This window comes from Natrix helvetica, assembly GCF_964273705.1.
Source record: "Natrix helvetica genome assembly, chromosome: 4".
NCBI classification, from domain to species: Eukaryota; Metazoa; Chordata; class Lepidosauria; order Squamata; family Natricidae; genus Natrix; species Natrix helvetica.
The window spans coordinates 22,991,905-23,018,220 of NC_138550.1; the positions used below are offsets into that span (position 1 = coordinate 22,991,905).

General features: G+C 41.2%; 1 protein-coding gene across 2 annotated transcripts in view; it reads left to right on the forward strand.

Moving 5' to 3' along the window:
- The window catches only part of CDK8 (cyclin dependent kinase 8), a 55,549-nt gene that overhangs the window by 1,009 nt on the left and 28,224 nt on the right, over positions 1–26,316 (forward strand). For both annotated transcript variants that reach the window (XM_081950375.1, XM_081950374.1), the window contains exons 2-4: positions 15,463–15,538; positions 16,776–16,886; positions 18,899–19,039. In XM_081950375.1, coding sequence (XP_081806501.1) covers positions 15,463–15,538; positions 16,776–16,886; positions 18,899–19,039 — 328 coding nt within the window. The remainder of the gene's footprint in view (positions 1–15,462; positions 15,539–16,775; positions 16,887–18,898; positions 19,040–26,316) is intronic.

Consider the following 26,316-nt stretch of genomic DNA (forward strand, 5'->3'; position numbering starts at 1 on the left):
TGGTCCCGGACAATGACGGGCACGTCGTAACTTTCTCCTCCGCTTTGGGAGAGACCTGTGGAGCTCTGATCAGAGTCTGACCCCAAACCCTCTTCTCTTGAGTTTGCTTTGGTGTATATAATGCCTTGGCATCCACGTATGGGGAGAAAAAAGGCTATGGTCATCTGTGGAAGCTTATGCAATGATTCTTAGTCCTTCTCATTCCATAGGTACCGCGTTTCCCCGAAAATAAGACAGGACTTTATTTTCTTTTGACTCCCAAAATAAACACTTGGCCTTTTTTGGGGGGAGATCTTATTATTTTTGAGGTGCAGGAGGCGGCAAGCTTGGTCACTTCATGGCTGCTACTGTGTTGCAATATTTTCGGGGAGGGCTTATTTTAGCGCATACGCTCAAAAGCCCGATTGGGCTTATTATCCAGGGAGGTCTTATTTTCAGCGAAAGGGGGGGGGGTACATTCGAGTTGCAGCTTCACCATCTCCGAATAAGATGGGGCACAAGTGTTTGTAGCATATTGGGAAAAGACCCTTCTTTGCATTGGGCAAGCAGAGAGATGATTTTTTTTAATCCCGAGCTGCATTGCTTTATGCATCTAGTCCTGCATCTAGTCTCCACGATCTCAGGCAAACCCAGGTCTTTTTCATCCTCCACTGCCTGATTTTTTAATACAAGCTGAGTGTTTGTGCAAGCAAAACAGATGCTTAGTGACCACCTTATGCCGTTTTCCCATATGGAAACATGCCTGCCTCTAGTATACTAAGTCTGTTACATCTCTCTCTCTCTCTCCCTCTCTCCCTCTCTCTCTCTCTCTCTCCCTCTCCCTCCCTCTCTCTCTCTCTCTCTCTCTCTCTCTAATATTTCTTGCCTATAATTACTCTTCAAAATATTTTACTATCGGCCCCAACTAGCTTTTTGCAAAGCTCTTCCCATGCTCTTGGTTTTAATCCAATATTATTTAGTGTTGGATTTAATTACTGACATAATTATCATCAACTGATTAAGTCTTTTCCCCTTGCTCCACCACTGCCGTGCTTTGTAATTGCTTTTCTGTTTGCAAGTAAAAATAAACCATTGGATAGTGGGATGACAATATATTACTAAAATGAGATAGCAGATAACTTCCTACTTATCTTCTTAAGGTTGTGTCTCTGGCTTTTATGTTAACATGCCTCCTGTCTCTTATCCTACTACGGTAGTAGCATATTCTTGTGTTCATAGCTGGTATCATGAATGATTATGGCTTTATTTGTTGTGTTTCCTGCACTCTTCATCTTCTACTATACATAGCACCCTAATAAATACAGACTTCATCAAACAGCCAGCATATAATACATTATCTTGGGTAATATTTTTAAAGAAAGCTCCCTGCTGAATATAGTAGCTAATATTGTGAAAACTATTGTATCAGTTCTGGGCAAGTTATATTTTATTTTTGTATTTTAAGTTAAGATATAATATTGTGTCACTGTAAAATTCCATGCTGGCTACATATATTTCTTCATCTACCATAAAAAAGATATGTTTTTTTTTAAATGTGAATTGTTATTCAACTTTAACATATTTAAAGCAGTAACATATTATTTTACCAAGTGACATACTTTTTAAAAAGAATCAATAATCTCTAGGTTTCCTTAGTGCAATATATACACTTATAGTTGTAAAATGTGGAACAACAGGATGTTAGCTTGCAAGATACCGTAGTCTTTAACTATCCTAGCTTTTATAGAATAGGATGAGTTTGCAGAAAATAAACATCAGCTTTGGTTATATTTGTAGTTAAAAAGTGCCCAAACTATCCTTACTTTTAGCAGGGAAAATTACATCTGGTGCAATTGTGGCCAAGGGTAGTAATCTGATCTATACCTTTTCAGTGTTTTTTTTTTAAATGCTCCATGAAAGCCTCAATTGACCAAAACCTGTTTGGTTGCAGAAGTCAATATCTGTGGGCTCAGCTAGTGATAGGGTGTCATATGGAAGATTGTGACTTGGACTATAATGGGAATAAATGGTAAAAAGCCCGAATTAATATACTGAAAGAAATTAGGTGTCTCGTGTATCTGAAGTGAAAGGAGAAGGATGTGGTTGATCTAAAGAAGTTATCATCTTGTGGGTTCTAGTTGACAAAGACATCTAGAAAATAGAAACCATAGATTTAATTAGGAATAGTGTTTGTGTGTGTGTAGAGTATGTACAAAAATAGGGGTCGGTAGATTGTTAAGAGTCTAGTAAATGATAATGTAAGACTCAAATATTAACTTTCTTTCAACATTCTGAATGAACAATTTGGTGGAATATTCATTAAGCAACATGAATAATATGGAAATGGGATGAAACAATGCATAAAAATTATTGGGCTGTTTTGAGATCCAGGAACAAGTGAAAATCGAGACCTTTTAATGATCATCTACTTAGAAAAGGATCTGTTTTGAAGATGTAGTTTAGGCATAAATCTGTTTATAATATTCATTTCTTCAGAAAATGTACAGAGAATGAGAATGAATATAATTTCCTTCTCTTTCCGTACGGAAAGCAAATATATTTCTAAATATATAGAATGTGTATATGTGAGTATAAAAAGAATGACTATCATTTCAAAAGCATAATTGTTTATGATAGATTTTGGATTCATGCATTTTCTTCTATTTTTGTATGCACATTTTTTTATTTTATTGCAAATTCTGGCAGCATCTGATGTAGACTAGCCTACAAATATTGCAAATACATAATTATTTATGATAGAAGGCTTGGAGAATAAATGAAGATTACAAGGGGGATGAAAGGTTCTGAATGTGGGATCGAGCGTTTTTGGTAATGCCAAGAGTGGGTCTTGAATGAAATGAACATGAAAGAAATAGTAGGGGACATTTCAAAAAAAAAGAAGAACAGTTGTGATAAGAAATAAGTATGAGTTCTAACTGAAAGAATAGTAGAGGACAGATCAATCTCCCAATAGGATGATTGGTATTTGAACATAATAGATGATGTGAAAATTGTTTGGGATAAAGTGGAAAGAATTATGTTATTGTCTGCCAGAAAAAAAGTAGCATAATACTAATGGAAAATATGTGAAAGGATTTTTGCTGGAACAGAGAATTGAAAGTGGGTTTGGATAAAAAATTGTGAGCTATAGAAAAAATGCTGCAAAAATAATGATTAGAAGATAATGTATGATATAAAAAAGTAAAATATGGTTGCAGATAATATAGTCAAAGAGTACAAGAAATGATTAAAAGAGGAAAATAAAATACAGTGTAAACAAGGATCCACCATTTGAATGAATTAAATTCAAAATATGTCATCATTTGCAATAGTACATATGAGGAAATATTAAATTATTATTTTAGAGATCTAAATGGAAGTGATAGTGATATATATCAAATATTAAATTGAAAAGTGCTTTAATAAATGTTAGTGTTGAACAAAAATGGATAACAAAGTCATGAACAGTGAGTGTTAAAAAATGAGTAGAACACAAGTGTAAGTTGTACACTGGCTAACAGGGTGGATTTGATTTAAATCAAGTTGAAGGGCAAAAAATGACCCTACAAGCAAACTGGAGGTCACTTCCAGTTTGTCCGTAGGGCCGTGTTTAGTCCTCCGGAGCCTTCAGGAACCTTCAGGAGTGTGCCATATGTTCGCCATCCCTTGTGTAGTACAAGTAGTCACCAGGAGTCAACAATGACTCAAAGGCACACACAAAAAATGCTTGGAAACTATTGAGATTGGAAGTAAGTAAAATAACAATGAACAAAATTTGGGAAGTGCTGGGCAGCTTAATGCTAAGCAGGAAAAATTAGTTTTGTTCTTAAAATTGTTGAGAAATATGTATGTGTGTGTGTGTATATATATATATATATACACACATTTTATATATATATATATATATATATATATATATATATATATATATATATATATATATATATATATATATATACACATATACATATACACATACATACACACACACACATACATACATACATATATATACATACATACACTTACTATTACCAAACTGCCAATTGAGGACCAATTTTTGGCTCTAAAAATAATTTCATAAGTTCTGAGTGATGCATAACTTGTGAGTGAAACTTTTAGTAATTTAAATTACTACCACAGTAGAAAACAATTATTGTAAATATACTGAATGACTGAATTTGATAACTGTGTCCACTTGCTCCAATAAAGCTTTCCATTAGTGAATTTGGTAAGAAGCAGTGGCTACTTTCTTTATCTTTATCTGACTCTCATTGCCCCCAAAGGCCAGCCAACACTCCAATGCATGAGTTCAGGAGGAGAATTACACACACACACACACACACACACACACACACAAAAATCAATTCCAGTGGTTTTATATAATGTGAAAACCAAGCCAACATATTGTTTGTATGTGACTTAATATATAATGTTCACTCAAGCAATTAGAATCCATGAATTTGTTCAGTTTCTGGTAGATTTTTTTTAAACATCTGTCAGTCCTGCTTTATGTTATGTTATTGTATTGTAAACTATATTTAGGTGCCCAAGACTCGTTATGGTCAGAGAGATGGACATATAAATTGAATGAATAAATAATAGACTTTATTTAATAAACTATCACTACATAGTGTATGAAGCACAAGCTTTCAAGACTTGTTCAATAAGATAATAGTTAAATATAATATATACTACTTCTGAGTTGACCATTCATGGTCTACACGCATGCCAATAGAGTAAATTACAAGGAAAGTAATAGGTTTCCCCCCCATTTTCCTGTATATGAGCTTGGAAATATATTTCTTTTTGTAGTTTTTAATATGGGATTATCTCACTATAGTTGAACCAATCAATTCTCCCCTCCCCCATGCTTTACTTTTCTCCAGACTTATTGTACTAGCAGTTACATACAAGTGCAGTATCCTGGATTATTTATTTAAAATATAATACATTTTCACATATTTCTTCAACTTAATAACAATATAAAGATTTTGTAAAAAGGAGATTAAATCCAAAGTTGAACGTTGCTGCAGTAAATAGTGGGGGGAAATGAGTATATCACATACAGTGGTATCTTGGTACGCAACCGCTTGGAAACTCGCCAAATTTGGTACTCAACTCATTTTGATGCACAAATTTTGTCCCAGTACTCACTCATCATTTGTTTGCTACTCATTGCACAAGCTAGAACTTGTCAATGTCAGCTGCCTTCTGACTTACTATATTACTCTTTATGGGAAAAAGTATTTGGCACTCATCGTTTTTGGTACTTGACACACGTCCTGGAACCAATTAACGAGGACTACCAAGGTAACACGGTACAAACAAAATGTGATTATTACTTTTTTTAAAAATGGGAATGTAGACAAAAATAAATGATTTTTGAAAATATAATTAAATGAACAAGGCCTGTAGACTATATTAAACTCTGCATCCAGATTAAATATCCTCTTTAGCCAAAGTAAACAAAGGTCCCAAGGTACTAGAAGATTAATAAGAAAATATTTGATTTCAAACAAAATCTAAAATTTATGATATATAAGTGAAGGTTGTTGTAAAGGGAGAAAAAATAACTTAGATATTAGCTCTTTGTTTCTATGTTCTTAAAAATAGTTTTGCTGAGAGTGGAAAGCAAAATAAATTTTGTGCAATTTTTAATTCTTTGACCAATATTATGGAATCAGGTTGGTCTCACCCTTATTGAGATTCTTTTCTTCAGAGGTCTAATAACAAGGCCAGTCTGTTAGAGAGGAATGTTCTTTTTGTTAGGGAGTGAAGAATTAATTTCCATGCAGGGCTATCTCTTTAGACGATGTTTATGTCATGGATTTGGTCTGAAAAAGGAAAACAACACTGAAGGGAATAATCACGTTTATTGGAATTATCTGTTGGGTGCCTAATTATGTATAAGAGAGAGATCCTGAACAATGAAAAAACAAAGATTTTTATAGATGTTGAGGGCTACAAAGTGGGAAATCCCAGGGATCTGATTTGCTGGCCAGTTTGGGGAACCTTGTGAGAAAGTCCAAGGAGATGGCATATTGAGGTCATCACTTGATGGAGGATGGAAGAGCTGGGGTTTACCTAGCTTGCAGTTTTTTTTGCAAAGGCTGCCCTTGGACTGTACTGTGAACTGGAGAGGAAGCTTCTATGCTTTGGTTTAAATGGGATTGCACAGGAGATATCTGAGGGCAGGAAGAATAAATTGGGGTCTGATACAATTAATAAGGACCCAGATTGTTGGGGGCAATATGCTGACTCTGTAAACCACTTAGAGAGGGCTGTAGAGCACTGTGAAGCGGTATATAAGTCTAAGTGCTATTGCTATTAAGCAAAGAGATGGACTTGATTTGATTTTGGACATAGCTAAAAGATAGGAAAAGAGCATCAACCTCCATTTTGTTCATATAATTTATTTTGCCCACTGCACATAAAACCAACTTAATTTTGTTCAGGCTGTGATGCCCTCCTTTATGCTGTGATGAGCCAAGGAGGGATAGTTAAAGGTTGCCAGAGGTATGAGCTAATGCAAGGGCTGGTCATTCCAGATTAAGTTGAAGTACAGTATAAGTAGATTAGAGTGATAAGATAAAAGATATTGAGATATGCATAGTAAATTATAGATATACTGATTAGAGGTGTCATTGTAATCCTAGCGAAGCGCTGTAGTAAACTGACTTTATCTATGAAGGCTGGCAAATCCAAGTTTCGTTGAGACTTCACCCCTGCTAGATAGCAAGACACAATTCTAAAAATACCTAGGACTATATCTATAGACTTATGTTTCCAAAGACTGAGTGATGAAAACAAAACACCCTGTAGAATTATTCTCACATTGTGAGATTGTAGAGAAGGCTTCATCTTAAAATTTGAAAAGTATAGTAGGAGTACAAAGAGGTCTCCTAGAATTGAAGTGACCTGTGTCTTACTGACTTTAAGTTGTTTATCTCCGAGCTTTTGGCAACAACCACATCACCCTTCATTCTCTAGCAATGGATGAGGACACAATATCTTTCATTTGTTAAGTTGTTTGTTAAATTTATTTGCCTACTATTTTAGTGTGAGTCTACTTTAGGTGGCTTACAATAATAACAATGGAGAAATGAAAAACGTATTAGCATAACAGTAGTCAAATAATGGAACAATAGAATAAACAATGGAAAAGAAAACAGTGATGTGTCTGTGTGTGTGTATATATAAATGGCTGTGTGTGTGTTCCAGCATAATTCTGGAACGCCTCTACCAATTTCAACCAAACTTGGTACACAGATGACTTACTCTCTGGAAACAAATACTGTGGGGGTAAGCCACCCTAAAACCCCTTGGGTTGTGTGTGTGTTCTGTTAAAATACAGCCTGTTGTGCCTTAAAATGGCTTCTACTGTACAGTGCAGTGCAGTTGTCCTGGTAATAGCTTTACAGTGCTCCACAAGGGGTTTCCCTCTGGTAAGGGGGGAAATCCAACATTAGAAATTATGTTTGGTACGGACATTTCCCCCCTATAAATAAATACCTGGGCAACACCGGGTTATCAACTAGTATGAGAATAAAAGAAAGGTGGATGGGGAAGTCAGGGAGGAGGTGGGGTTTGTTATCAATCTAGTAGCCACTCCAGTGTGGTATTCCCCCATTGAGTCCTGAGACCAACTGAGAGAGCTAGGTCTTCAGACTTTTATGGAAGATAGGAGGGTAGGATGTTCCAAAGAGAGGGTTGTTACGGCAGAGAAAGTTCTTTTTCTGGATTCCAATACTTGGGAGTTCTTTGATGGGATCCACAGTAGACCCTCTCTGCCAGCACAAATGGGGCAGGCTTGTCCTAGCAGAACGAATTGATTCGTCAGATAGCCTGGAACTATGCCATCAAGGGCTTTAAAGGTTATAACCTTGAACTGCACTCAGAAGCAGACTGGTAGCCAATGGCGACATTTTCTGCAGTCTGGTCACTTTTTAAAACAGATCTGCACCAGATCTGATCAATTATAGTAACTGCTATTTCATATATACCCAAAACGTGCACCTGTTGTGTCCACCTTGGTTTTTTTTTCATCATATAGATTGAATTTATTTACGTAAAATGTTTTTACATTGCTTGTTACACTGTGCCTCTCCAGATAGCTTATACAATTTTAAATTGTATTTCATACATATTAAAATGAGAGAAATACGAAATCACTGTGGATTCCCAAGAACTCCCGAACATTCTATTCCCTCTTTGGAATACAGCTTTCTAGGGGAGATCCAGTGGTTTCTGAAAATAAATGGATTTTTGCATAATCTGTTGTTCCTCACAGCTGAGATGGCCAAGCTCTTGCCTCATGCTCTCAGGGTGTCACATTTAAGATTATTGTAGCATCCAATTGTCTGGATTACACAAGACCTTATTTCACTTCTTGATTTTTGAAAGAAGAATGCTATATTTATTGTGGACCTTCCTTATTTTGCCCCTAAGGTAAAGGTAAAAGTTCCCCTCACACATATGTCTACTGTGCCACAGACGTCCGGATGTGAAGCCCTTGTTGTGAAATGGGGGCCTGGGAGACAGTTGGGCCTGCTGATAGTATACCTGGCTCCTCGCTATACATCAGCGGCCCTGCCCGAACTACTCGAGCTGATCGCATCGGTGGCGGTTGAGACCCCCAAACTTCTAGTGATGGGGGATTTTAATCTGCCGTCGGTGGGAGAAGCATCGGAGGGGGTTCGGGAGTTCATGGCTTCCATGACAGCCATGGACCTGACTCAAATGATTCAGGGCCCAACACACGAGGGAGGACACACTCTGGACCTTGTTTTTGTCTCTGGCCAGTGGTTGAGTGATCTGGGAGGAGGGGACTTAACCATCACTCCCCTGTCATGGTCAGATCACTCACTCCTTCGTCTTGACTTCCCTGGTGCTACCTCCCGCCGCGGGGAGGCGGAACCGGAAAGTTCCAGATGGTTCCGCCCCAGGCGCCTGATGGAACCTGATAGGTTCCAGACGGAGCTTGGGCCACCTCCTGTAACCTTGACCCGCCCCCGGGTAGGGGACCTGGTGGTTGCGTGGAATAATGCAACTACCGGGGCCTTGAACCGGATGGCGCCTTTGCGGCCTCTCCGGCGGCAACGATCCACCCTAGCCCCTTGGTTTACCGAGGAGCTGAGGGTGATGAAATGCCGCAAGAGACGTCTAGAGAGTCGTTGGAGATCCTCTCGCTCCGAATTTGATCGAACACAGGTACGAGCCCATTTAAGGACGTACCTTGTGGCATTGAGAGCGGCCAAACGTCAATATTGTGCCACTCTCATTGCGTCCGCGGAGAACCGCCCTGCCGCCCTGTTTCAGGTGTCCCGCTCCCTCTTGTTTCAGAGGCAGCGGGAGGCCCCTTTACAGGGCAGGGCAGAGGAATTTGGTAAATATCTGCAGGATAAAATCGCTCAAATCCGGAGAGACTGGGTTCCAGTCAGTGGTCCAGTGGAGACGCCCACGGCGAGTCTTGAGGTTTCGATCTGGGAGGAGTTTGACTTGGTTGCCATCGAGGATTTGGACAGATTGCGTGGACGACTGCGACCCACCACATGTTTATTGGACCCGTGTCCCTCCTGGCTTGTACTGGCATCCTGGGAGGTTACACGAGACTGGCTCCTGGGCCTAGTGAATGCTTCGTTGGGCGAGGGGTCCCTCCCGGCCGCCTTGAAAGAGGCGGTAGTGAGACCCTTGCTCAAGAAGCCTTCCCTGGACCCTCTGGAGCTAGCCAATTATCGTCCTGTCTCCAACCTTCCCTTTTTGGCGAAGGTTGTAGAGAGTGTGGTGGCCTACCAGTTCCCACGACATCTGGAGGAAAATGATTATCTAGACCCGCGCCAGTCCGGCTTCCGCCCCGGTCACAGCACGGAGACGGCCTTGGTCGCGTTGGTGGATGATCTCTGGAGGGCCAGAGATAGAGGTTGTTCCTCTATCCTGGTCCTATTAGACCTCTCGGCGGCTTTTGATACCATCGACCATGGTATCCTGCTGCGCCGGCTCGAGGGGCTGGGGGTCCGGGGCACCGTCTTGCGGTGGTTCGGCTCCTTCCTTTCTGACCGGACGCAGCGTGTGTTGACAGGAGAAGAGAGGTCGACCCTACGCCCCCTTACTTGTGGGGTACCACAGGGGTCGGTCCTCTCGCCACTCCTGTTCAACACATATATGAAGCCGCTGGGTGAGATCATACGTGGTTTCGGGGTGGGATACCATCTGTACGCTGATGATACTCAGCTGTACTTTTCCACCCCGAACCACCCCAACGAGGCCATCGAAGTGATGTCCCGGTGTGTGGAAGCCGTACGGATCTGGATGGATGACAACCGACTCAAGCTCAACCCCTCCAAGACGGAGTGGCTGTGGGTACCAGCCCCCCGGTTCAGCCAATTAATCCCATCATTGGCCATTGGGGGCATTCATCTTGCCCCCGTGGAGCGGGCGCGCAATTTGGGCGTCCTCCTGGATGCCCGGCTGTCCATGGATGACCATGTGACAGCCGTGGCAAGGGGGGCGTTCCACCAGGTTCGCCTGGTGCGCCAATTGCGCCCCCTACTGGACCGGGATGCCTTGCGCACAGTCACTCATGCGCTGGTGACGTCTCGCTTGGACTACTGTAACGCTCTCTACATGGGGCTTCCCTTGAAATGCACCCGGAGGCTTCAGTTGGTCCAGAATGCAGCCGCGCGGGTAATTATGGGGAGTACTAGGTACTCCCATGTGACACCGCTCCTGCGCGAGCTGCACTGGCTTCCTGTGGTCTGTCGGGTGCGTTTCAAGGTTTTGATAACTATCTTTAAAGCGCTCCATGGCTTAGGACCTAGTTACTTGCGGGATCGTATTCTGCCCCATACATCCCTGCGACCAATTCGCTCGCACAGAGAGGGGCTCCTCCAGGTGCCGTCCGCTAGACAATGTCGTGGGGCGGCGCCTAGGAGTAGAGCCTTCTCTGTGGCGGGCCCAGCCCTGTGGAATGACCTCCCCCCGGATATTAGGAATACCTCTGACCTCCGCTCCTTCCGTATTAAGCTTAAGACCCACCTATTCCAAGCAGCTGGCCTGGCTCAACTTTGATCTAACCATATCGCTCCTGACGGGTTTTTAACAGGGTATTTTAATTATATTTAATTTCTAGGGGTTTTATATTTTGTATTTTAATTGTTTTTATCAATTGACCTCCTCCTTGTGTATGTCTCAGTGTATGTTTTTGCTTTATGTTTGTTTTGTTTACATATTTATTTCGTATGTTTTGTTGTACGCCGCCCCGAGTCCTTCGGGAGAGGGTGCGGCTAAGAAATAAATATATTATTATTATTATTATGTGCTAGTCGTTCCTGACTCTAGGGAGTCGTGTTCATCTCCATTTCAAAGCCAAAGAGCCACACCTGTCCGAAGACGTCCCCGTGGTCATGTGGCCGGCATGACTAAATGCCAAAGGTGCACGGAACGCTGTTACCTTCCCACCAAAGGTGGTCCCTATTTTTCTACTTGCATTTTTGCATGCTTTCGAACTGCAGAAGCTGGGACAAGTAATGGGAGTTCACTCCGTTCCGCGGTGCTAGGGATTCAAACCGCTGAATTGCCAACCTTTCTGATCGACAAGCTCAGTGTCTTAGCCACTGAGCCACAGCGTCCCTCTTTTGCCCCTACCTCTTTTAATTGCCAGTATTTATACTGGTTGAGGATTCGAGAAAGATGCTGGTACAAAATGATGATGTTCAAAAATCTGTTGTTGGCTCAGGTACCTGGGAGCCAGACTCAGTAATTGAACCAAAGTTGTTTTATTCTACTGTGTTCGTAATAAGAGAAGTTGCGGTTAAGAGATTTGGTCTTGGCTCCAATAATTTGAAATAGACTTCCCTAGGCCAGGGGGGAAGAAAAACCTCTGGAGTCAGAATAGCATTCAATGGACAAGGGTTGTTAACCGCACAGAATTTGTTCTAAAATGGCTCTCTCATTCTCTGCTGAGTACTTAACAAAGTGGAGAGAATTGAAGATGCATTGTTTTGCAAAGGATGATTATTTCCCAGTTCCCAGGAGCCTAAGACTACAGCTACATTTTGATAAGAAGAAAAGTAGATTTTATTGCACATAAAAACCTTGGCCTTTACTCTACAAGTGGAGTCGCAAGATTGCCTTGCAGGCTCCATTGGGTGTGGCAAATTCCTGTGGACCCATTGGTGAATCTTAATGCTTCCTTCATTTGGGCAGGATTTTACAGGTTGATCATCGCAAGTATATATAGGACTCAAAATCCTGCTTTCTTGCTTACAGTCAGTACGTGATTACTGTACTTACAGAAAGACAGGCGTGTATCCAAAGTAGCTAAAAATCAGGAGGAATTTGTTCAGAAATCTTAATAGCTTGCTTCCAACTATCCAGGTCCTTATCCCAGTGACAAGATTTAAATTTATTTTCTAGTGAACTTTTTAAATAAGTGATACAACCAAAATTACTACATGCACACTGAGAAGGGTATTGCACATTGTAGAATGGTGGGCGCAACAATATCGCAATGCTTTGTAAGGCTTCAGAAGGTTTCCAAAGGCTTTCTGAAGCATCACAAGAACAACACCTATGGAGAATGATGTGAGCTGCTTTGGGAAAAAGGTCTGCCATATCTAGCAGTTGCCTGATATTGGGCCAGGCTAAGAATGCCCTGTCAGCAATGGGAAAATGCCAAAGGACAGATTGGTATGGCAGAACCTGTGGAATGCAGAGTTGGCAGGGATGGCTACGGTTTAACAGCAATAACAATTGGACTTATATACCGCTTCACAGTACTTTACAGCCATCTCTAAACTGTTCAGCTGGATCGTCATTTTACCGACCTTGGAAGGATGGAAGGCTGAGTCAACCTTAAGCCTGGTGAGATTTGAACTCTGAAATTGCAGTCAGCAGAAGTAGCGTGCAATACTGCATTCTAAACACTGGGTCACTGCATATACGCTCTAGTGCTGATCATGGCACAGAAGCAATATTGGGGCTGAAGTAGTGGCCCAAAGGTGGGGATGGATGGCTGAGACTAGATTTCAGATTTTTTAAAAACATTTTTTTAATCCCACTTTTTTATTTTTGTAAATAACTGATGGTGATGCACAGTCTTAATACTCCTCTGACGCCGCTGCAGTTGCCACCTTCATAGCCTGCCCGCTGCTCTTGCAGCGCCTTGTGCAACACAGTTAAATTTAACATGCTTCACAGTGGGGGAAACCGCATACCCTCCTCCTCCTGGAGTCTATTACGACACAGAGCATCAGCCACAGCTGAGCTGGGCCAGTGTCTTGGGGTGGAGAATAAGTCGTGCATCTCCATGAGCAACTGAGTTGCACGCAGCACCAACATGGACCTGAAGAAGCGCCCGTGAGACTCAGCTCCTGCTCTGGAATATGGAGTGAGTCTCCATCTCTCACTGTCACCCTTACCTTCTCAGGCCAGGTGAGGAGTGACTGGGAGGGGAAGGTGAGGGGCCAGCCAGTGGTGGGTTCAGCCGACAGGAAGCCACAGCAGAGGGATGAAAGAGCTTCATCTATCTAGGAACCTGACATGACTCTTGGTTTAAATCATATGGTAAAAAGCATCCAAAGAAGAACGAACAACATCATAAAAAAAAAACCAACCCTCGCCTGTTTTTGAAAATTGTTCAAGAGGGAACACACGGGAGAGAGAGACAGAGAAAAAGAGAAAGGGAGAGAGAAAGGGTGAAAGAGAGATAGAGATAGAGGGAAGGGGACACACACACACACACACACACACACACACCTGTTTCCCACAGAAAAGAAACCGGGAGCACAGAACCTGGGTAGACATGGCTGGGGTGGGTCATGTGACTGGATGGGAGTGAGTGACGTTGAGTTGGCCACACCTACCCAGGTTTTGTGACTCCTGGTGTTTTCTGTGGGAAATGGGTCCAAATGGCTCTGAGTGTTTAAGGTTGCAGACCCCTGACTTAGAAGATATCAGTGAGAGATGTCAAAGCTTTGTTGAATGTTACTTAATTTTTCTAAACATTTCTGCTTGATTTTTTCATCTTACAGCCATTTGCCAAATTTAATTATAACTTTCTATCCATCTTTGTGATGGTACAATGGCTTAGCAATCAAGCTAAGTCAAGCAGCTGAAAAACTGACAGCCTGGGTTCGAGACCCAAGTCTCACACAACAGGGTGAGCTCCCATTACTCATCCCAGCTCCTGTTAACCCACAGCAATTTGAAAGCATGCAAATGGGAGAAGATAAACAGATACCCCTTTGGTGGGAAGGTTACTGTGTTCTGCATTTTCATGCTTGCCACATGATAGCGGAAACATCTCTCAAGACAGCGTAGACTGGGGGAAACCTTTAAACCTTTAATTCATCTTTGTAGTGTTGGTAGAAAGTATCAGAATTGTTATCAGATATAATATTTGTAGATTCAGACTGTTGTATATATACTGTACGTCTGTGGCCCCCATCCTTTTGGCTACCAGGAACCAGTTCCATGAAGAGAGGTTTTTCCATGGATCGGGTGTGTGTGTGGTTTCATGTCCTGCCTGAATCCCATAGATGGTACTTCACTTGTTTGCACAGCCCAGTTTCTGGCATGCCGTGGACCGGGGCCTGTCATGGACTGGGGGTTGGGAACCCCTGCCATACATGGAGAACATGTAGGAAGGAAATGGGATTGGGCATAAAAAGCTCCCAAAATGGATGGATAGCTTCCTTTAGATTGCATTCCCTGTCCCTGGTGCATTACATTTCATGTCTCATTATGTCAAGTTAAATGGTTGTCCTTATAAAAGTTGTTTGCTATAATGGGAAAAATACATTTATTTTGCTAAGATAATTTTTATACTTTAGTTTTCAAAATCAGTCTTTCATCTATAATTTTGTTTTTATTTCTAAGTCATTCAGTCAAGGCAGTTTTGGAGAGATCATATATATTTTGAAAGAGGAAAATAGGTTGTATAGTCTAATGCATTCAGGTTAAATATTTAAGTTTACATTTTAGCTCTTCTGATGAGATATCAATTTCTGATGTATTTGGAAGATAAATTGTTTTATACAAAGAAAATACATAAACACGTATATTAAGTAATATGTTTTGTCTAGCTTGTTAGATTCTGTATCTTATATTTTTATTTCTAGTTGTTGATAGCATATTTAAAAATAATTTTCAAGCTGTTTATTTCATGGAATTTGTACTCAAATGTTAACTTATTCTCAAAGATTCAGTTACGTTCAACTTATATTTATTCACAGCAAATAAAGTAAATGTGCCATATAAAGGTCATGCTCTAATCCAGCTAGCTATGTGGATCTTGGCTATGTATTATATAAATTATATTTTGATTGAACCTTCCTAGCATTTATCTTTTTTCAAACATTTACTTGAATGTAAATAGTTTTGAACATTTAACTGAGAATGTTACCCAGAATGATGCTTATAAGAATTCTTTTGAATTTATAATGTACTATTTTGTACTATTTTTTTCTTCCCTATATTTAGGAAAGATGATAAAGATTATGCTCTGAAGCAAATAGAAGGTACTGGGATTTCTATGTCTGCATGCAGAGAAATAGCTGTAAGTAACTTCAGTTCTAAACTAGTGTTCATATTAACTTTAATTCAGTTACTGTGATAGTATACATCTTGTTTTTCAACAGGATGGGGAAAAGTCTGTTTAAAGTAGATTATAATGCTATTTTTAGTTCAGGAGCACAGGTAGTCCTCGACTTACAACGGTTCATTTAGTGACTGTTCAAAGTTATAACGACACTGAAAAAAAGTGACTTAGGACCATTTTTCACAGTTATGACCTTTGCAGCATCCTTACAGTCATGTGGTCAAAATTTGGATGCTTAGCAACTGGTTCATATTTATGACTGTTGCTGTGTCATAAGGTCATGTGATCCCCTTTTACAACCTTCTGACAAGCAAAGTCAATGGGAAAGCCAGATAGACTTAACCAGGTTACTAACTTATCAACTGCAGTGAGTCACTTAACAACTTTGGCAAGAAAGGTCATAAAATGGGGCAAAACTCTCTTAACAGATGTCCCACTTAACAACAGAAAGTTTGGGTTCAGTTGAGGTCCTAAGTCAAGTAACAAACTACAGCTATTTGTAAATTATCATTAATTGGTCAGATTTTTTTTTCTAAGAGACTTCTTAAACCTGTGCTACCTCTGGCTTTTCAATTACGAAGCATTCTGTAGCAATCTTAAATCAGCTTAAAGTTACTATTTTTGTAAGTCCATTTTTTTAGGGAACAAATTGATTTGCCAGATGTAGAGATAAATATCGAGAATTGAACAAAAGAATAATTGTAAAGCATGACTTGTGATATAAGAAATAAACCACTTTGCATATCTCCATCTGTAGCCTGCAGATTAATAAAGAATCACATACTGAGCAATTTAATTTGTCAGATTCTTGAGTTACAGTTCTGTGACTGATGTGCATAAGTCATAAAAGATCCAGGTACCCAAAGTATATTCGATTTACTTATGCCATTAAGTTTTGGATTAAAGTTGCATCATTTTTTAAATTGTGGCAGTTCCCTTCAAGTTCAAATTTAACTAGTGTTATCTGCATCCTAAGGGAGATATTATTGACCCAGCTGTTAGTCCAATTTAAAAACCTGGTCGGGAATTCCTTAATTAAAAGGAATCCCACACTGCTTTTTTTGGTCCTTTGTGAATTAAAAGATTTCAGATTAAGCCTGAAAAACAAGCTTAGTTGTTTTAAAGTTATAAAAAGAATTGCCAATTTGTATTTTTGGTTTGTACATCTTTCTAGTGTATGATATTTGTTTTACAGCTGTTACGGGAACTCAAGCATCCAAATGTAATTTCTCTGCAAAAGGTGTTTCTGTCTCATGCTGACAGAAAAGTATGGCTCCTTTTTGACTATGCGGAACATGACCTTTGGGTAAGAATGCTTGTGGATTAGCCAATAAGATGGCAAGTGCAGCTACAAATCGAAGCCCCGCCCCTTTGCATGTTCATCAGTATTACTTACCCTACTAAGTCAGGGATTCAAACTTGCATCCAGATGCGTCATGTGCAGGCCACAGCCACCCCAGCTTCGCAAAGGCAAAAAACGCCACAATATGTCATGTGACACAATTGAGTTTGACACCCGTGCACTAAGCAATAAGAGCTTCAATTTGCAGTTGCAACAACTGTTACGGACACCTCTCCATGATGAGACTTGAAAAGACATAATTCTTATATTTAAGCATGACACTCAATTGTCATCAGTTTTTCGCTATACTTTTCAATGTTACTCTAAATGTAAACACTATAAATGTTGAGTATAAAAATGTTGGAAAGGGTGTGTTTCTAAATAAATAGGTTTGGATTAAATCCAGTTTTCAAAGTGGCTGGCAGTCCAAAACAACTTTCCCCATTTTCCCATAAGATATTTAAAGATTTCACAAGATGTTTTTTAGAGTATTGGTACTTGGCAATGTAGCAGATAAGAATTTTTTTTCCTTCCCTAAATTAACACAAGTTGGATAAAGTAAATGGCAGCTCATTTGTGGGAGGGAAGGACAAAGAGAAATAAATGTTTAAAATATTTCAGATTTTTAGACATGGTATGAAAGTCAGAAGTACCTCATCAAGTACATTACATGGAGATAACAATATCCTCATCTTTTGGTAGAGAAATGGTTGTAGATCCATAAAAAATAGATCTATACCATTATTGAAAACATTGAACGTATGTCATCTTATGAAATAAATTATTTTAATCTGATCTTGGTGCAGTTGTTGTTTTCTTGTTATTTAATGTAATTATAGCCATATCTTCTAGATCAGAGGTGTCAAACTCAAGGGCCGGGAGCTGAATCTGGCCCATGAGGTGCTTAGATCTGGCCCAAGTTTCTAGCACCCTAGAAACAGCGAGGGACTAGCCTGCCGTGCCCCTGCCAGCAAAAACGGAGGTTGGGATCCGTTTTTGTTGGTAGAGGGTTGCAGGAGGCTGTCGCAACTGAAAATGGAATTCGGGAGCCCGTTTTCACCAGCAGAGCGCTCTGGCTGCCACAGGCGCCCCTGACACAAATGATGTTGAGCTGGCCACGCCCACCCTGGCCATGCTCACCCCCCCCAGGTCAAACACAATCTGAGGCAGCCCTCAATGAAATTGAGTTTGACACCCCTGTTCTAGATGTGCAGGAAGTACATATTTAGAAACAATTCTTTGAAAGTATTGTTGGAAAGGCTTATAGCAGCGATGGCGAACCTTTTTTGGCTCGCGTGCCATAAGTGGGGGGAGCGCAGGGGGGTCGTGCATGCAATGCACGACCCCCAGTGCGCATGCACGCACTGCAGGCGTGACCCCCCCCATTTTATAGTGCCCCTATAAAACCTCTGGAGCCTGGGGAGGGCGAAAACAGCCTCCCCTGAGCTCTCCGAAGGCTTCAGGGACCATCCGGAGGCTTCCCTGACGCCTCCGTAGGGCGTCCGGGGGTGGGGGGTGGGGGAGGCTGTTTTCGCCCTCCCCAGGCTCCTATAAAGCCTCTGGAGCCTGGGGAGGGCGAAAAATGGCTTTAAAAAAGGGTGACCTTAGCTGGCCAGCGCGCGCATGCGTGCTGGCCAGCTGACAGGCCAGCGCCTCGCGTGCCCTGACAAATGGCTCCGCATGCCACCTGTGGCACGCGTGCCATAGGTTCGCCATCACTGGCTTATAGTTTGTAATGTACCAGATAGAGAGATATAGATATACTGTAGATATATAAAAATTAAGATCAAAATTCAGCTGATGAGTATAAAATTAAATGAAAAGGAAGATGATTTAACCCTTGCAAAGTGATATACGTATTTCTTGTTTTAATCTCAGAAATGCCAACTCAGTAATGAATACAGTAGACATTTTGGCTATAATGAAACGTATCAAACTGTTTCCACTCATGCTCCTTAATTATGTTTGTTTTTTAGCACATAATAAAATTTCACAGAGCTTCTAAGGCAAACAAGAAGCCAGTTCAGTTACCTCGGGGAATGGTGAAATCTCTATTATATCAGATCTTAGATGGCATTCATTATCTACATGCTAACTGGGTGTTACACAGGGATTTGGTAAGTAGATCTACAGTGGGGATTAGAGATGGATATAAGACTTTTATCTCGTGATGATGTTTTGCACAATATATTAGATATAAAGTATTCACAGTTTGTTTTCAAGTTTAACTTAGCAGGCAAACGTCTATTTGAATATGTGTTTTTATTTCATATGTCACTTTTTTCGATATTTGGCAACAGAAACAGCATAGCTGCTTTGGCATTCTTTATTTTTAAAAACAACATAAAACCTACTAGGTAAGGAGTAGGACCATATTCAGTATAACTTGCATATTTGACTGATCAATTACTTAAATTACGTTTTTTTTTATTTTCTGCGAATCTCTTGAGAACACACATGTTGCCTTATTGGATTAGTCCAAAACTCTGTCTAGGCTTTCCCTATCAGATTCTCCAGATGGGTTGAAACTATGCTGGCGGAGCATTCTAGCAGTTGGAGCGTAGTCCTCATTCTTGCTTTTGGCAACACTTAATTAGAACCAGGGCTCAAGAGCCATTCGTATAGTGTCCACTCTTTGCTTTCTGTCTGAATTAATTATCATCAGTGCATGTTTGGGTATTAAGATTTATTTTTTTGCCTGAGAAAAATGTCCTCCTTGCCTGGATCCAACACCAATTATCAGCAGGTGCAGCATCTAATCTGATTTTTTTTTTTTTTAAGAAAACCATACACTTAAATAGTCAGAGCTTCTTAGTACTCGGATAGTAAATCCCAGGGTTACAAACTGGGTTGAAGAAAATTAATGGCAAATCACTTCAGTACAAGTAGTCCTTGAGCCATGAATGTAATGGAGCCATTCCATTCTATTCGTAACCCAAGGATTTGTGGGAGTGAATCTCATATCTTGAATGGGATCACTCCCTCCTTTTGCCCATGCATTCACTAATCTAATGTGAGGCCCATTAAGTGCACACGAGGTATTTCAAGGTTGGGTGGGTGAGGTCTAGTGATGGGACAGGCCACCTGCCTAAGAGCAATCACGGCTTCCCTGACCCACTGAAACACTTCATGCTCCCCACAATTGCTTTCGCCGCCGCCATGCCAGGTCATTTACCTTGTGAAAATCTAGCAAGCACTCTCTTTGGCCTCTCAGCTGTGTGCACCACTCTGCAGTTCCGTTCAGGTTTTTGCAGGCCTCGTCCAGTATATTGCCAACCAAAATGGAGCTTTTGAGGGGCGAATCTGCCCCCAGAAGCTCTGTTTGGGCATCCAGCAACTTATCCGGCACATTGCTGGCCAAAATGTGCAGGACAAATGTTGCAGAGCCTCTGCATAAGGGCAAATAACTGCCATGGTCTGCAAGATTCGTAGTTTTGGGACTTGTTCGTAAACGCTAGGGGCGCTTAACGCATAACTTCGAACATTCGCTAAGGGAATGCTCATAACCCATATAACCCAATACTGTATTTAAAACTTTATGAAAATATCTATGTTGTTACCAGAAGTCAATCTTGATTTAAAAATACTTGCTCTTCCTTTGCTGCAAATCGCTTTCACATCGCAACTCATTTCTTTATGTACAATGAGCATTAGCGTAAACATACTTGCCCATTGAATTCCAGACAGTGCACATGTATGAATGAGGAGAATGCTTGGCCTTTATGTTTGTAGAAATGTTTAGAATAACACTATCAAAAATGTTTTAAGTAAAACAAATGCTCTAAAAGCCATATTTTCTAAAGAACTTTTACAAACTTAAAGCAAAAAAAAAAAAATGCTTGATTTGGGGACTATCTTCTCCGGAATCTGCCTACTCTACAAAATCAAGACCAGTGTTTTTCAATCTTGGCAACTTTAAGATATCTGCACTTCAACTCCCAGAATTCTCCAGCCACCATGCTATATTGGGAAATAGAGGAAATTAAAGTCCACACATCTTAAAGCTGTCACGGCTAAGAAACACTGATTTAGACAAAAAAAAAAGAATGCTGCGAATAGCTATCTAGAATGAGCGGGGTCAGGACCCAGAGAATGATATCCTTATTGCCAGCCTCCCTCCCTCTGTAACAGCTATCCTCCTGAGACCATGCTAGGTCCTGCTCTTTTATTCTTTCAGAAGAGGGTTAAAATAATCCTTTTCAATGGGCCTCTCGGTGAAGGAAATTCGTAGCTGAAGATAAATACTTATATAGATAACGCGATACTGATTTTTATAATTGGGTTATTCTTGCACCTTGTACAGCATATAGTGTTGTGCAACTCAGTGGCATAAAAATGATAGCTAATAAATAAAATACCCAACTTTTATGAAGAGCTTTTGACACACTATTCTTGGAATTCATTCTAAGTTGCCTTCAAAATGAAGCCTACATTTATGTTCTACTGCTACACCTTTTGTTTTGAACTTTATGTTCAAATAGTATGGAAAAAGGAAACTATTTCTTTCAAAATATTTTTTTTGTGCAGTTATTGTTACCTTGCCCCCCATTGAATAATGCAGGGGTGTCAAACTCAATTTCATTGAGAGCTGCATCAGGGTTTTGTTTGACCTGGGGGGGGGGAGGTTGTATGTGGCCAGGGTGGGCATGGCCATCTCAATGTCAGGGGCACCTGTGGTGGCCTGAGCACTCTGCCAGTGAAAACAGGCTCCCAAGCTCCGTTTTCAGCTGCAACAGCCTCCTGCAGCCCTCTGCCAGTGAAAATGGAGCTTGGGAGGTCTGCGCGCGGCCCTCAAGGGCTCTGTTTTATACAGTGATGGCGTCCTGCAACCCTCTGCCGGGGAAAACGAACCTCCATTTTCGCTGGCAGAGGCACCACGGGCTGGTCCTTCACTGATTCCAGGGCAGCCCCACGGGCCAGATCTAAGCACCTTGAGTTTGACGCCCCTGGAATAATGTAATAAATGGATGAATTTGTTAGAACTTTTTTCATCAGTTCTGAATATAGTGTAGATTAGCAACTTGTTCTACTTAAGGATGTTGGGCTGTTGCGAAATGGATCGGCAGCCACAGTTCATCTAGGCACCTCCATTGCATTTGGCAAATATTGAATCAAGGCAGGAAAAGCTATGTTATCAACACAGGTTTTCTATTTCTCAATATGTTTGGAGATAAGCTCAAATTGCACCTGGGCAGCTGCAAGGGGACTTGCAGACTTCATTATGATATAGTCCCGCAACTGCAAATTTATTACTTTTCGAACAATCCTGTTTTCCCAAAAATAAGACCTCCTCCTTATAATAAGCCCAACCAGACTTTTGAGCGCATGTGCTAAAATAAGCCCTCCCTGAAAATATTGCAACATAGCAGCAACCATGAGGTGACCACGCTCGCCGCTACCTGCACCTCAAAAATAATAAGACCCCCCCCCGAAAATGCCAAGAGCTTATTTCACAGGTCAGAAGAAAATAAGTCCTTGTCTTATTTTCGGGGAAACATGGGTAGTATCCAACAGGCTAATCTGCATAAAAAGATAAACTTTAGAATTGATAAATCTACAGAACTGGAACATGGATGGCCTCCCTGTTAGGATAATACGGAGAGGTTTTGTTGTGGTGGATACAGGAAAGGACTAGACTGGTACCAGGGTCCTGTAGCTGCAGCTCCTTTCCACCACTTGAATACATTAGGGTAGACATCTCCGCCTAATCTATGTCAATAGCTGAGAGTAAAGGGATTCTTATCAGAAGATGCTGGGTTTTTAACGTCTAGTTGAAGGATTTAGAGGGTGAAGCAGCTTTCCTTCATGCGTGTCAGCCCTGAATTGTGTGTGTGTGTGCGCGCGCGCACGCGCATGTTTGAATGTAGGTTTGTATGAGCTACAGTCCAATGAGAAAAGACTCACTGAGCAATATATGATTGTAATTAGAAGATGAAGTGGTTTCTTGATTGTCCATTGTTGCTATTTGCTAGGCTGAAGCACCTTAAGCAGCAAAGCCTCATTTGGATTGTATATGTGAGGTGGGGACATAGATTGCTATGGACAGGAGAAGGAGGAAGGCTCTGAAGGGACATAAGCATTTCGTAAAATCAAGGTAATGACAGGGAGAGAAAAATAGGATGGAAATTGGGAGAGAGGCCACTCATGGGGATTGAGCCTCAGATATCTTATTTCTGGGGCACATTTCATTCTCTCATTCTCAACCCTATGACCCCATGCTCAGGGCTTGGTTCTCTCTCCTCTCCTATTTAATACCTAGCTGAAGCCACTGGGTGAGATGTTTCATCGGTTTGTGGGGGTATATCATCAATATGCTAATTCCACCAAGCTTTATACCTCTACTCCAGGCCCTTGAGTGATGCTGTGGATGTCCTATCCCAGTTTTAAGAGCTGTTCAGGCCTGGATGGGGCAAAATGGGCTCTGACTCAACTCTAGCAAGATGGAGTGGCTGTGGATATTTGGACCTTCCAGAGACAAGGTTCTTCTGTCTCTAGTTCTGGATGGGGCAACACTATCCCAGATAGACCCAGTGCACAATCTAGAGGTCCTCCTAGACTCAACTAGGCAGTTGTGGGTAGGAGAACCTTTGCACATGTTTCTCATCCAAAAAGCTTCATAGGTTCTGGCAGCGTGGTGGGAAGAATACTAGTGCAGTGATCCCTAACCTTTGTAGCTTGGCAGTCCCGGGGGGGTGGGGGGGTAGAAGAACCCAGCAGTGCAGTGGGCATATGTGCACATGCAACTAAACTTGCAGAAGCAGACGGCTGGCGCATGCACACACAGCTCGACTTGCGCACGTTGAGCTACACATGTTTGTATGCATGCTGGCCCACCTCTTGCACAAGTAGAGCGTGCGGGCTGGCCTGCCACTCGCACCGGCAGTTGTGAACAGACCATGATCCAAGGGTTGAGGACTCCTGTTCTAATGGGAAGCAGTACATCAATAGTGGTTGTTTTATGTTGTTTGGTTTTTTTCCCCTGGTTTATCATTTTTCTATTGTACGTCATCCGGGATCACAGGAGTTAGACACCCTTAGATTTATTAAATCTGAAAATAGGGTGAACTGAATAATATTCAATGGATAATTTTGTGCACACTTTTAGACTGCTGCTTCTTGGTTCTTTCTTCCTGTGTCAATATAATTGAATATAACAGATTCCTGTTTATCAAGTGGGTTTATAGCTGCTTACTAGGGGAAAACAAGTCAGGGGTATTGAATTGCATACAATCCTAAACAAAGCAGTGTTTCTAGTTTGTCTTGCTGCTTCAGCTAGCACATGAAATCAAATCTGCATGTGAAATGTGCAGACTGATGTGCTGTACTTTTGAGAGATTCAAACCAGTCATTTAAATTGTACCTAAACAGCTAATAACAATCAACTAATAGCAGTCAAATCTTGGATAATACCTCATGTTCCTACAGTTTCTCAAAGCTTCCACTGATCAATTTCTTACCAGGGATTGATATATCTTGCAATCAATAATCAGCAGCGCTTAGAATAAAAGCTTAATGCTCTTACACTTTCAGTAAAAAAATACTTTCATCTTTAAATGAATTTCTTTAACCCACTTTTTGGATGAGTTGATTGGAAATGTGGGAATAATTGCTACCTTACAAAGGTGGATCATTGGTGTTATCCTTGTGACATTTTTTCACTGCCTAAAGAATTACATAATATGTACTGCAGATTATTTATAATTTAGTCTGCTTGGGCTTGAAGGCTTTATTTATTTTAAATAATAAGTATTTTAATACTATTTTCAGAAAGAGTAAAACAATCCCATATGATTTATAATATAAAATACTACTAGCAAATAACACAAACAAGATTTTTCTGTGGTGTTTCTAACACAAGATTGTGGCATGCATGGGATTAGGATTACTTTATTAGCAATAGCAATAGCACTTAGACTTATATACCGCTTCACAGTGCTTTGCAGCCTTCTCTAAGCAGTTTCCAGAGTCAGCCTATTAGCCCCAACAATCTGGGTCCTCGTTTTACCCACCTTGGAAGGATGAGTCAACCTTGAGCCTGGTGAGATTTGAACTGCCAAATTGCAGGCAGCTGGCAGTCAGCAGAAGTAGCCTGTAGTACTGCATTTTGCGGAGTATAAAATGCATCTTAGTTTTGGGGGAGAAAAATGGGAGAAATAAAATTCTGCCTCTGCCTACCAGGTATTCATCCGGCTAGCGTCCTTAGCCTGGTCAGCTTCAGCACACTAGTTCACTGGTTGTGAGCTTGCTCGTTGGGGCTGATAAGCAGCTTCAAAATCTCAGCTGATCGTCGGAGGGAGCTCCAGTGACTAAATCAGGCGAAGCGTGGAAGTGGTAAGACAAGGCAGCAGCTTTTCCAGGTTGCCATTTTGGGCTCTGTGCCTTGTATTTTCAGCCTCCAAATGCTCCGTTTGAGAGCCATTCAAGGCTGAGGGGATCACCAAACCACATCGCCGCCAAACGCCACTCGAAAACGCAACACTCAGAGGACAGAAACAGGGCATGTGGAGGCCGAAAACGTGATGCACGCAGGTGGTGATCAGCGACAATGTGCTCTGGCGATCCCTATAGCCTTGAACAGGACTCAGAGTGTTTAGAGGCTGAAAACGTGAGGCACAGAGCCCAAAAATGCACGCCATTATCTTGGCAATCTCTACACCCAGGGAGAGGACATGCAGAAGCCGAAGGGTGGAGGCTGGCAAGTGGTCGGGGCTACATTCAGAGTATAAGATGCATGCCTATTTTCAGCCTCTTTTAGGGTGGGAGGGGGATAAGTACGTCTTATATTCCGAAAAATACGGTAGTTGATTAGATGGAATTTTGCTGAACTGTGTCTGCCAATACATATTCTGATGTAACATTTCCTGTGTCAGCCCTACAAAATAGACCCGACTAAGAAAGCAATGCCATATGATGAGTTTTATTGTAACAGCTATAATTACAGAACTTTATAAAGTTGAATATGCTTCCCCCTCCCTCATTTTATCTTCAGGTGATCTAGGGAGGGGCTTGGTTGAGGCATTTTCTCAAGTTCTTTTCTTAGCCATGCTCAATTTATCTTATTATTGCCTTGGTAGTCATTCTTTATTTGTCCTTCAGGGCTGTTCCTTGTGCCGTCTACCTCCTATGTTTTAGTATATCTAAAACAACCTTAAAAAGTAGAGCTTTAGACCAGACCATTCATAGACCACAGCTGATTGATTGATCGATTTGAGTACAGTCTTATTCAGAGAAATAATTCTGTCCAGCTCATGCTTTAATTCACAGTCATAAAATCAAGATGTGCTATCAGGGAGTGGATCATCTCAACCCACGTTAATCAACTTTACAAAAGCACAGCAGGGGTGGAGCCATATGGGCCTTAGGGAATGCTGTTTCAGAGGAGGTGCTTTTCTTG